At 41.1% G+C, this 13538-nt stretch overlaps 2 protein-coding genes across 2 annotated transcripts in view; both read right to left on the reverse strand.

Moving 5' to 3' along the window:
• LOC134394729 (protein SCO1 homolog, mitochondrial) overlaps positions 1 to 13538 on the reverse strand; it is a 470723-nt gene that overhangs the window by 101503 nt on the left and 355682 nt on the right. The window lies entirely within an intron of this gene.
• MYOCD (myocardin) overlaps positions 1 to 13538 on the reverse strand; it is a 38754-nt gene that overhangs the window by 9352 nt on the left and 15864 nt on the right. Inside the window, exons 3-7 of the mRNA XM_063123241.1 lie at positions 11586 to 11641; positions 8612 to 8687; positions 5827 to 5988; positions 3952 to 4127; positions 20 to 145 (exon numbers count right to left, since the gene is read on the reverse strand). Coding sequence (XP_062979311.1) covers positions 20 to 145; positions 3952 to 4127; positions 5827 to 5988; positions 8612 to 8687; positions 11586 to 11641 — 596 coding nt within the window. The remainder of the gene's footprint in view (positions 1 to 19; positions 146 to 3951; positions 4128 to 5826; positions 5989 to 8611; positions 8688 to 11585; positions 11642 to 13538) is intronic.

The raw sequence follows: 13538 nt of genomic DNA on the forward strand, positions 1-13538 counted from the left end.
TGAGAGAGTAGAATCATACCTTTGCAGAGGTGGCCATAGTGACAGGAGGTGTCTGCTGCCCATTCAGGCTTTTCGGACTTTCTGGATGGCTATTCTGCAGAGATGTTGAATCACCTGTATCATTTGCAGAGCCATGGGAATGACCCTGAAATCAGAAACCCATTGAATATACACATGCCAGTTGATGACCATTATTGTGCATCCCTTCAAGAACCCAATCCGCAGGCAGGCAGCTTGTTAAGTGCAAAAGTAGTTTCATTCAGGACTAATTATCTTGGCTTTGTTCAGTCCCTTCCTTTTAACTAGGACTGATTTACATGTTATCTTATCAACTTGAGAGAACAGGGTTGTTGTTCATCAGAAACTATGAAATTAGGAAGATCTACATGCAAGTCATGTTAGATATTAAAACCATAGTGTGGATTGTAGCCTGGGCAGAAACAACCTCCTACAGGGAAAAGTTACATGTAGATGGGCCTAAAGCTGAGGAAGGTAAAAGAAATGGATGGGCAGTAGTGAGAGCGATGAATTGCACCCCGGAAGCTTGAACATCACTTGGCCATAAAATGGATAACTATATCCAGTCCATCAAGCAATAAATAGAAATTGATCTGTAATACACAATTTACATATACATAATTTTTACAAACTGCCAAAAAATCTACCATGGAGTCCCCAATTGCTCTGTCCCCATCATAATCAATCAGCATTTTTAGTTGGTGACTCAGGACTCCCCTTCATAGTGTCTCTACATAGCAGAAACCAATTGCATATATCAGGCTGGTGTTATTAGGGAAACCAAATGGACGATTGTTAGGCTTCCTGCCATAAGTGCTTGGAAAATGGAGGTGCCCTATGCCAAGTACACTGTGTAACAAAGCCGCTGGAATGGAGGAGGCCAGCCCAAGCCAAGAATATGTCGTGTTCAGGTTAACAGTGGCTCAGGAGCCTGTGCAGGACACCCCGTGTTTTATGTAACCACCAGAGACTGACCTTACAGCTGACTTCCTCCGTAGGCTACAGTGCCCTCGGAAAGAGATTTTGGAATGCTTTTGTATTTATGTTTGTTTGTTTTTTATACCAATAACTGGATCTTATTCCACTTTCGAAGACAAAAAATATTCCTCCTCGGGGGTCAGCCATTTTTCTAATAGAAGCTCTTGCACTGATTGTAGTCTACTGGATGCTAACTTGGGGTAAAGGCATGGGGCTAGTTGGAAACACCCTCATTGCATTGAATCAAGAAACCCCCAATCCTCTGAGAAGTTTTGTATATTATAGTTTCTGCTTTCCCCTTAGATAATAAGAGTATGAATTAATTGGTAAAGGTATTTGCAGCAGTTTAAAAATGTTTTTAAGCCCTCCTGAAGTAATGGGGAGGAGGCAGCTGAGCCATTAGCTAGTCTGTAGGTATGAATCTCTGTCTTCAGTCGCAAAACCAAGACAAAGCCAAGCTAATGCTGTAAACTCTCTGATCCTATGTCTGCCTACACCTTTGGACCTACTCCACAGAGTTCCATTTGCTATGTTGGCTCACGGAGCCTGAAACCTGCCTTGCCACTGGTCAGCTCATGTCTAGGATGGCTACAAAGGAAGATTATAGCACAACATAGTCTTGGTCCCAAATGTCCTGAATCCAGCTACTTCCTCCAGCCTCAAATCCCAAACTGAAGTGGAATTTGAACCCGGTTCTGTGCAGTCTAACCTCCAAGGTAACAGAGAGACAAGCATAAAAGCCATGCAGGATCAGACCAAAGGCCTATTTTGTCCAGCATTCTATTTTCATGACGGCTAACCAGTTGCCCCATTGGGAAGCCCACAAGCAGGACATGAGTGCAACAGCAGCCTTCTACTCCTGTTCCCCAGCAACTGTTATTCAGAGGTATTCTGCCTTCGACGCTGCAGGTAATATATAGGCATTATGACTAGAAGCCATTGACAGCCTTATCCTCCATAAAAGTCAACACCCACTGACCTCCAGCCTAAACAGAAGTTCTAGCAGTGGAACTAAAATTCAAATTTGAAAGATTTGACAATTACACGCTAGAACCCCACTATCTGAATTCCTGGGACTGTGGAGAGCAAACTGTTAAAAGACAATAACAACTTTTCTATTAATCTAGAAGACTAACTTGCAGCAGTAAAAGCATTTCCTTTAAACTTAACTAAGAATCAAATACCACCAAACATAAGCAAATGAGGATGTCACCAGTGCACAGAAGGTAGAAAGACGGAGGCAGAAATTGCATTTTATTTAAAAAAATGCTCTACCACTGTACTAGGCTAGACAGAGAGAGAAACACTGCCTGGTCACATGCCCTACAAACAAGAAGATGTGTCTGATACAAGATGGTGATGTTGGCATCATGTTCCTTAGCAACTTAACAGCAGAGCAGAGTAATTAAAAGGGATGAAACTCCAAACCCTGTAGGCGGAAACAAATGACTACTTACTACTAACACAGAAATATTCTGGTTCTAGCCATGTAGAGAACTGAATCTCCCTAGGCTCTGTCATCACATCTACAACCACTTGGAAATCTGAAGAAAGAGGGTGTGGTAACTCCCATCTTAATGCATAGCCAAAAGCTACAGACAATGCTACACGCAATTCACCACACCATAGGATGCTACCACCACACTGCAAATAGCTGTCTATAGATATGGGTAATCTCTCCCTTGTTTGCAGAAATTATCCAAGTTCTCCCCCACCCCACCCCAAAAAAGTCTTGAAGAATTAATCATTCCCTAAACTATCCCAGGATTCATAAAAATGGCCTAACCTGTTAAAAATTAACATACACACCCCAAGTTTAGGCAAGCTTTTGCTGAACCCCAACATTGTCCCTGGGGCAGCCTCTAAAACAACCCCATAGGCAAAGCTACAGAGATGTTTCCCTGTTGTTTCATCTTTAGATTGTTTTGAACTACTGCCCAGAGGAGGGGGAAGCAGATTCTCACAGGAAACCCTTGGGGCAAGAGGTTCCTGTGGATCCTCAGTTTTCCTCGGAGCAGCAGTATTACCTGGAGAAGCCCTTCAAACCAGGCCCTAAACTGGAATGCTGTCTCTGGTTGCTTGCAGAAAAAGAGCTCCTAGGTGCAACCAATCAGAAGGCATTGGGCAGTATTCAAGTGGGCTGTTCCACAAGCAGGGCCCACCGCCAATTCTATTCTGCAAGCAGGACCCAACGCTTGTGTCACGGGGATTTAGCGCTTCCTCTAGGAAGCCCCCAAAACAAGTGGAAATGCTCATTTCTCAATTGGTTGGCAGTGCTCCCTAATGCAAGCTCTGTTGACCCGTCCGGTTCCAGAAACAAGCATTTCTACTTGTTTCTGGTTCCTAGAAGAAGTGCTGAATTCCCACGGCACGAACAGTGGGTGCTGTTTGTGGAACGGAATCAGCGGTGGGCCCTGCTTGGGCAATCACCCGTTACGATAGTGTCCACTGAATAGCTATTGCGTCTTTCCTCCTTAACTGATTCTTTTTTTGAAAGAAAGAAAAAACAAACAGTAAGAAAACACAGAAGGGATACAAGTGACAGATGATGTCATCTGATCCTCCTGTAAAATGGCGTGAATGAGGCAGGACAATCGCACAATAAAAGCTTCATCTGGAACCACCCTCTGAACTGGATTCTAACAATTACTGAACCTGCAATAGTCGTTTCCCCATTTGTTTATTTATTTATTACATTTTTATACCGCCCAATAGCTGAAGCTCTCTGGGCGGTTCACAAAAATTAAAATCATGAAGAGCATAAAAACAACCAACAATCTAAAAACACAAATACAAAATACAATATAAAAAGCACTTCCATGGAGCATTTAACTGCACGCAGACCTAAGAACAGAGTCCCTTTAAAAAATGATTTTCCTGAAATGGGATCATTTAATTGAGCCAAACAATGTCTTAGAAGATCTGAAGTGACAGCAGTAAGAAATACTATTTTACCTGAGTTGTCCCTGACATTGAGGGGAATGCTGCTTCTGAAATTTTAGTTCCTGCTGCTGATTCTGAGGATCCCTGGGAATCATCACTTCTGACCTGCTGTGGGGACATACCATCATTGCTGCTGTCTTCTTCAAAAGCAAAGGCATCAGAGGATTTTGAGAAGCTCGCCTGGGTACCTTAGGAAGGAAGGGAGGGAATCCGCAGTAACGGATCATTAGGAGAATTGTGAATGGCAGTGAGGTTCTAACAAATATACAAGTAGCAAGTGAGTAATCTTCACACCTAAGAACATCCAAAGAGCCATCTGGGATCACACTAAAGGTCCATCTAGCATTGCAATGGTCTGTTCACACAGTGGCCAATCAGATGACAGTGGAAAACCCACAAGTAGAACATGAGTGCAATAGCACTGTTCAGCTTGTGTTCCCCAACTACTGGTGTATATAGGCCTGCTGCCTCTGATACTGGAGGTAGTATATAGCCATCAGGAATAGTAGCCATTGATAGCCTTCTCCAGGAATTTGTCTAACCCCCCTTTTAAACCCATCCAAAGCCATCTTTAATTAATGAATTCCATAGTTTAATTTTGTGTGGTGTGAAGAAGTACTTCCCTTCATCTGTCCTGAATCTCCCAGCAATCAACTTCATGGTATTATGAAAGAGAGAGAAAAATGTCTCCCTACCCACTTTCTCCACACCATGCATAATTTTGTACACCTCTATCATGTACATATCAGATATTTTATAAGATAGCTGTAATTCTGCTAGTGATATTATATGGTTTGATTTGTGACACAACCTGCACCCATGTATATCCCAAGAACATCACTATCTTAAGTTATTTAAGGATTGAATTTCAGTACCTACTGCAGGGGTGGCCAAATTGTGGGATTTTATTACATTTAGAGGTATATAAGTGTCACAAATATAAATAAATAAATAAATATGTCTTAGTCTACAACTCCCATCAGCTCTAGCCAGCATATCCTACAAGGATAGCTCTGCTTTAGCCAGAAATTATTAGAAGTTCCTTCATTTTACTCCAAAATTTCACAACTATGAAGTATGTAACTGGGATTCCCTATTTCAGAACACATCGTCCCTCTTTTTTTTAACCTTACATTTATTAGTTTTAAAATATCACGTGCTGCAAAATATAGCACACTGCAGGTGATTCAAGAAGCTCAGACAGACTGTGCCCCCAAACAGCTCAGCATCAACATCATGGTTCTAAAGTACTCCTTATTTTTTGGTGGGGGGGAATCATTTTTGAAAATTTCATCTACCAACCTACTTAGAAAAATGCAGTAAAGGGTCTCTTTTTGTGACCAGTTTTGCTTCCTCAAGAATCAATGTGGCTTATATCAGATGACACTTTTCTGCCACTCAGCATACTCAAGGAGTTCTGGAAAGTGTTCCAGTACAATATCCTGCAATCTAGCAGGCAAAAGCGCTTGACCCCTGGCTTCTGCTGATAAGTAAAGTGCTGGGAAAGACAGGCTCTATCACAAAAACCCCTGAAAGGCTGGAAGAGATGGGGTAAGCAGTGGAAGGAAAGAAGATTCCAGCTACGCACTGTAATCTTGCCAGGGCCATGTCTGGCTTTGATCAAGTGTCTTCCTGCTCAGCTAGCAAAGAGATATGCTGGATTTGAGGGGACAGGCCAGTAACGAAGGGACCAGTCTAGGTTACTAGAATTCTACTAGCACTTCAACATGGATGCATGCTCTTTCATGGGAATTATTTCAAAGGCATTTTCCAGGAGCAAACCCCACCTTCCTACATCACATTGAAATGGACTCTCTTCACAGCCACCCTTATGTTTCCTATGCAAGGTTGTTGAAGTAGTAGTAAAGGTGCTTTTCCTGGTATTACCTTTGATGGCCTCTTTCACAGCTGAGTCAACAGGAATGATATTCTTTTCCACCAGCTCCAGAGGACCTGGCCTAAGAGCAATTTTTTCATTCAGATTGTCTGCAAGACGGGCTCTTTTCAGTTTCATCTGAGTAGTTTGAATGGACTCTTCTGCAGCTGAATCTGTAAAGCACACCACCGTGAAAATATCTATTCTTCCCCAGAATGACCAGCCTATGCCAAGTGTCCACAAAGTGAAATCAGAATTTCTTTTATCATTTTAAAAAATCCCAAATCAGGCTACATACCATGTCAGAAGAATTTATACAAAGAGGAAATACACCGGTTCCTTTCCAAGGATGTGAGCCTGGATGCGGTTGTAACACAAAGCATTGAGCCATACAGTTACAATTGCTCACATGGGACAAAAACAAATCACCATTTGCCACACAGGGCAATGATTAAGGCTGTGTCTGAATATGAACTTTTTCCACTGATGATTTGATATAACTTAATTTTGACCAACCTGCCAGATGACCAGAAATATTACCTGTATTGGGTTCCCTGCAACCTATAACACAATTCAGGAATTCTGAACCAACATACGATTCACTTCATGTGCAGTATTTACACACCAGCATGGCTTCCACCTGGACCACAGATCACTGGTGGGTGAATGCTGTGCATGAAGTGGCTAACACGTGGTGAAGAGTCCTTTCTCTGTCTAAACATGCATAAGATTAAGCCGCAAATGTGATCCTTCTTTTATTTATTTAAAATATTTCTTGGCTGCCTTCCAAGGTGGCATACAACAATAAAACACACAATAAAAATGGATGTGGCATTAACAAAAACAGTAAAAACAAAATAAAAACAGCAACAGCAGCAAACATTCTAAAAAAAACCTAATTGAACACTAGCAAAAAATAAAACTTACAACAGACAACTGCAGTTACAACCTAGTTCGATAATACATAATCAAGGGAAGGTCAGAGTAAAGGAGTAAGTTTTCAAGTCCTTTTTAAAAGCCTGCAATGATGAAGTCTGGCAGACTCCCAATGGCAACTTATTCTAGAGTTGTGGGGACACTGCAGAAAAGGCCCTCTCTCATATGGGTGCCCGCCTAACTGCTCTCACAGGTGGGGAAATGTTGAAGGTCTCTTTTGCTGATATGGGCAAAGTCGATCCTTCAGGTAATTTAGTCCCAAACCATTTAAGGCTTTGAAGATCAAAACTAGCACTTTATATTGGGCTTGGAAACACACTGGTAACTAGTGCAGCTGGCATAGTACAGATGTTATATGGTTTAATCGCCTTGCCCCCACCAACACCTGGGCTCCTGCATTCTGCACCAGCTGAAGTTTCAAGAATGCCTTCAAAGGAAGCCCCATATACAGTGCATTAAAGTAGTTCAGCTTGGACATGACTAGTGTGTGGATAACTGAGGCAAGTTCCATCCTCTGCAGATAGGACCGCACCTGGCATACCAGCCTAAGCTGGTAAAATGGACTCCTGGACATCCGTCACCTGGGCTCCCCAAGTTAGCGCAGATTTCAGGACTCCCAGGCCATAGCTAGACCTGAGGTTTATCCCTGGATTGTCCAGGGGTCAAACCTGTTCATCTAGGTGACACACAGGGGATCCAGTGCTCAGACAGGGGCGAACCCTGGATGATCCCAGGATAAACCTTAGGTCTAGCTGTGGCCTCAGACTATGCACTTGGTCTTTTAGGGGGAATGATAGATTACTTTGCAGCCTCATTGATGATAATGTCACTAATAATTTATTACATTAAAAACCAACAAGGAGACATTTAACTGATATGGATTTTAAATCTGCTTTCCAACAAGTCTAAAGGAAGACCTTGAATATCTGCCATTGTTATAAGTTTCATGGTGGCAATTTTCAAGTTTCAGTGAAGTAAGAATTGAGCCCAGTTCTGAATATGAATAAATGCGGATTACTCATGAGTCACTGAGGTAACACTAATAACCAAGAAATACCAACTACTCCCTGGTTGTAATGGTATCTTCTATGTACATCTGCTTCAGTCTCTTAGGATCTATAAAGGCAAGTCAGGCCTTGTTCATCTCAGTTTGATTCAGTAAGGAGAATGTGAATAGTTCATTTTTACAGGTTGCTGGTTAGAGAAGTTTGGGGGCTGCTGTTCCCCTCACTTTTTTGAGGGGGGATGTTTTAATTCATAGGGTAGCATCCAATGTTAGTCCTAAGTAAAGTAGGCCCATTGAAAGTTAGTTGTGACTAATTTAAGTCTTATTCATTTCAATGGGTCTACTCTACATGGGACTAGCATTGGATACTACCCAAAGTTTCGAAAAATTGGAGTTTTCTGTGAGATTAGTTGGATCTTATTTATAACAAAAAGGTTTTTAATTTTATTCCTAGTTGGAAAAAAGTGGTTCAAGGCTCCAATCCTATACACAGTTACTTGGAGTCTTATTGAACTCAACAGGGTTTCTTTTTTAGTAGACAAGTTTAGTAAATCAGTAAGCAGGAAACTTTGTTTTCTGAAACACACTGGGCTTTAGTAAATTTCAGCATTTCTGGAAACTATTTCTCCCCTGCTCCTTTGTTACTTCAAATGCGGCCAGAATACCACTTGCTTCAGTATCAAACTGGATACTGTTTTTGAAACTGTGTTAGAAGTATCTTCTGTAGTTGGATTTCAATAGCTACAAGAAGCTTCCAAATTAAAAGCTGGAGGGAGTAATAGGGCTGAGACCATACAGGAGATAACAGTACTAAGGAATCTCTTAACATAGGAGAGCAGCTCATCCAATCTTACCCTGTAAAATGTGCATATCAACCAATTCGGAATGGTCAGGTCTGTTTCGGATCTTGTGCTTTAAATAATCTTCAGTCTACAGTACATAAGAACAGAGATCATTAACTCACTAACTTGACATAAGTGCATTAGACAACATTACTTTGATTCAGTAAGACCTGTTCTAACCTACATTCATTTTATATAGTATTTTGTTCTATGCTTTAAAAATATATATACAACACTTTTTTATGTGGATACTGTATGTTTCTTGGTTAGGACTCCAATTTTTAAAGGGCTCCATTTATGCAAACCAAAATGTTTTAGGGGCGAGTTTTCCAGAATATAAACTGCCTATAATTAGTATAAGGGAATCATGATACTAAACTCCAGTTTAGAATATTTGCTAAATCCACTATGATTCAATGTTACTTATAACTAGGGATGGGTGAACAAGTGATTTTTGCAGTCGCCCAGATCCTCCAAACATTAACTTAATGTTGTGCAACTTCTCCCCATAGTTATTATTATTATTATTATTATTATTTATTTATTTATTTATTTATTTATATAGCACCATTAATGTACATGGTGCTGTACAGAGTAAAACAATAAATAGCAAGACCCTGCCACATAGGCTTACATTCTAATAAAATCATAATAAAACAATAAGGAGGGGAAGAGAATGCACCAAACAGGCAGTATAAAAGTCAGAACAAAATCAAGTTAAAACATAAAACTGTGCAATTTTAAAATTGCACAATTGCAAACTACTTGTATGATTAAAAAGGAAAAGAAACCTGCATTTTCCGACCATGACCATGTGCTCAACAATTTTTGAACATTTTTGAAGAACCCGTTCACCTGCTCAGGTCCATGTTGGGACTTGCGAATAGGGCTTGTTCAACTGTTTTGCGAGCACAAACGAAATTCTCGCTACTTTTTATGCAGAACGTAAAAGTCTGCATCTTAGCCCTACATACAAAGTTTAATCAAAGTAAATCCATTGACTTCACTAGAATGAATATAGTTGCAGCACTGTGCTGTCTTTTGTCCACATAAACACTGCTGTATTTGTTTAAATCCACAGTCATTAAACTGATGTAGTTTTATGTTATGCGAGAACATGGATTTTCAAACAGGCTTCCCATCAGTCCCTCTAAACTAAAACACCTAGGAAATATTCTGATGTCCACCACTACCCCCGCTCCCAATAATTTCAATAAAGGCTTAGCATATATTTTTGGTTCTACTTCTGCTCTCTGAACGAATCCAGTTTAGGACTTTTGACTCATATAATCCTTTTTTCTTCCAGGCAACCAGCCAGTAGAAGCCTTTGAAGAGAGACAGTGAGATATTAACCTATGCCTGAACATTGAAATATACAGCACTTCAAAGATACTTCAGACTGCTTGAAGTCTCCTTAGTACATTAATTTTTCACAGGGGGCTATAGATCCTTCCTTACATGGGCCATGGATTTTTGCAGGACATTCATGTAAAGTAATATAATATAGGCATCTTCCTATACTTGTGCAGGTTTTCGCTAAATACATTTCATTGAGTATTTTGAAAAGAAGTTGAAGTTCATGTATTTTTCTGATATTATATATATATATATATATATATATATATATATATATATATATATAAAATCATAGGGATTGTAAGAGGATACAATTCCCTGGATTCCTGATTTAATTTTTTTTTCCACATTAATAGAGATTAACCAGATTATGTTGTTTCATGAACAGAGAGGGCAAAGGAAATAAAACATCTAAGGTGACTGGATAGTGGACTAAATTTACAGTTTCTGAGCAATTCAAGTCAACTGAAGTTTCTAGGACTTTACAAAGTTGCCCTTTATTATTGGTCCACCTAAGTCAGTATTACTTACCGTGACAAGTGCCAGCTCCCCAACAACTTCAGACTCCACTGCTATAGCCCGTTAACTAGAGATAGCAGGGATTGAAGCTGGGACCTCATACATACAAAGCATGAACGTTTCCATGGCTACTCTATGTAGGAGAGCCCCTATTGATCTGGAGCACTGTGCTCCAAGCAGGCAAGTGCCCTCCAATTTGTCCCTTTGTATCTTCATATATGGTGGGAAGTCTGGGATGAAAACCAGTCTCCCTATCATTGTTGTCTGGGGCACCATTTCTTTTCTTTGAAGGTAAGTCTGGATGGGCAAGGAAGACAATTTAGGTCTACAGAAAATACAGGAAGGGCCATCGTCCATCAAACAGAGGCGGGGACTCTTTCTGAATATGCCCTGGAGCTTCCTGACATTGGCACTGCATTGTCATGGGGTTTCTATACAGTGTATAATAATAAATGTGAGCCATAGATGCAGCAGCTAACAAAGATAAAGAGCATTAGACTTTTGGCCTTCATAGCAATACCATTGCTTATAACATCCAAGCACAGAAGCAGCAGCTGAACAAGACGAAATCCTCTCTCAGTAGGAACCCTGGCTAGGTTGGCTGAAGATTGTGTAGCCAGAAAGGCTTGGGAATGTATTGTAGTTCCTCTAAATGTTGCCTGATCACCAGGTCTTCCACTTTTTTTTGGGGGGGGGGGAAATGACCTCTTAATCCTAATCTTATCTTTGCCATTAGCTTTGATTAACAATGCCTAAACTCTGCTTGATAATTAGTGCCAGCAAGAGACAGCGCACCAGTCAAGAGCCCAAAGGCACTTTGCAGTGTTACAAGAAGAGAAGGGCAAGATGGTGTACTGCAGACATTAGGTTCAAGGTTTCACTCTAGGGCCTTTTTTTTGCAGCCTGCATGCACTGTCTCATGGGGTTATGTGCTAATTCCTAAGTTTAACACTCCATAAAGGTGTACTGTACATCTCCTTTCTGCACGACATGTATAGGAGTAATTCCAGCCCTTACAATCTTTTCAATCACATTCTGCACAAGGCTTTCTTGAGCTCCCAACAATCTAAGCAGGTCCTTAACCAAAGCAATGTCACCCACCCAGTGTTACCTTGGCTCTCTCCAAACACTTCTTCTGCTCATGGAAGGGAGAGGGGCTTTTCAGTGCTGCAATCAGAAACATACAGAAGCCAAATGAGCACAGCCAGCAACAATTGTCAGCATCACACCCTCATAACAAAGTTCTACAAAAAAATAACCACACCAAAGTAGTCTTTTTTTTAAATTGCATCAGTTGAAAACAAGGAAAACCCACAGAAATTGCCAGTCTCTATCACAGGTCAGGTTGTGGTAGGAGAAATGAGGGAGGGTATAGCAGAGCAAAGATGCAGATGATAACCTAAGCAGTATGTTAGGGATGGGTTTGTACAAAGGTGGCTTAGAAATCATGGCTGTCTTAGAAAGAGATGTGTGTGTGCTAGCAGAAAAGCACAGCCTGTCCAGTAACTTGAACGCATTCTGTGAGAAGCTCAAGAGGTGACAGAGATGCATCTGCTGGCCTTGTACATTATTCCTAAACATATTTACTTGGAACTCTGCCCCATTGATTTCAGTGGAATATATTTCCAGTTCAAGTGGTCAGCCAGAGAACATGTACTTGTGAAATGGACCACTAGTGAGCTTCACCCACATCCAGAGGATGTGCTAACAAAACCTACACCTGAGTTGCAGTTTCTCACATTAGTGTCAGCACAAATGGAAGCAAAAGAAGGGCAAACTGCAGATCCTTTTCTTTGTTACATGCCCCCTCCGCTTACTCACACATTCTCTTCAAGCAATGAGCCCTCATCTCTTTGCTTCATCCATAGGTAATATCTCCTCCTTCTCAATATGAATTTCCAGAAAAGCCTAGCAAATGTTGGTACTCCCTAAAAGTGCGAACTGTTTATTATGAACTACCCTGGGACATCTCTTGGATTGGATCCAGCTTACTCTCCTCCCCCACTGCAGCCCTCCAAAACCTCCAAAGCAAATTTTGAGGGTTCATGGGGAGCTACAGGGAGGCGGAGAGGAAGCAGAAGTCCCCTTCTGCCAGTGGTATCTGTTCCACAGGCACAATAAGGAAGCTGGTTCCAACCCCGTATGAAGGGCAGCATGGAAAACATCTAAGTAGGCAAACAAAACAATCTAGCAAGATGCCTATCATTGTAACAGATAGCATTTATATGAAGGGCCAGGACTTCTTGGATATGCATTGCATTTCTATGCTCTGTGCGCAAACACATACATTTATGTATGAAATCCCTGTCAGGGAGATCAAGCTACCCCATGTCAGTAGCAGAATGCAGGCTTTGCTCTCCTCAACATTTTATTTCTCCTTATGGGAAGGAATGGCAGCCATTTACTTATATGGGGGAAATTTAGCTAGAAAGGGACATCATAGGGGAGGGCTTAACCTACTCCCTGACACATACACAGACATACACACACACACACACACACAGAATCCAGCTTCTTCCTATCTGCATAGCACCACCGTGGAGTCCAATTCTTGATCACGCTAAAATGTGAAAGAATCTAGAGACCTGGCTCAGAGAAAGAATGAATGAATGGTATGAAGCTCCGAGACAGAGAGGGAGAGACAGAGGGAGATTGAAATAGAAACATGTTCACCTCCTCTTTCTTCAAAACCCTTTCTTTAGGTAGACCATAGGTAGACTGAATTTTGTCTTGGGGACACAAGTGTCCCCAGACTGCAAGCCAAACAAATCCTGATCCACAAGTTCCAATCCATTTCCTCTCCCTCTTACTAGATTTTCTCACCAGGACATCTCTCTTCACTATAAACTTCTCTGTTTCTCATCAAGGGGGAGGTTGCTGTGTATTGTCATAGGTTTGGTGAAGACGTCCACACAAACAACTCTTAGTTTAGCTGGGATTCATCCTTGGATCATTTCGGAGTCTTGCTATTTGTTCTATGCTTCATGGGTTTAAGAGCATGAGAGCAAAGCTTTGTTGTGCAAAAGCTCCTAGAACTTTTATCTCATAGCTGAAGTATAGCCTA

This window comes from Elgaria multicarinata, chromosome 3 (genome assembly GCF_023053635.1).
Source record: "Elgaria multicarinata webbii isolate HBS135686 ecotype San Diego chromosome 3, rElgMul1.1.pri, whole genome shotgun sequence".
Classification (NCBI taxonomy): domain Eukaryota; kingdom Metazoa; phylum Chordata; class Lepidosauria; order Squamata; family Anguidae; genus Elgaria; species Elgaria multicarinata.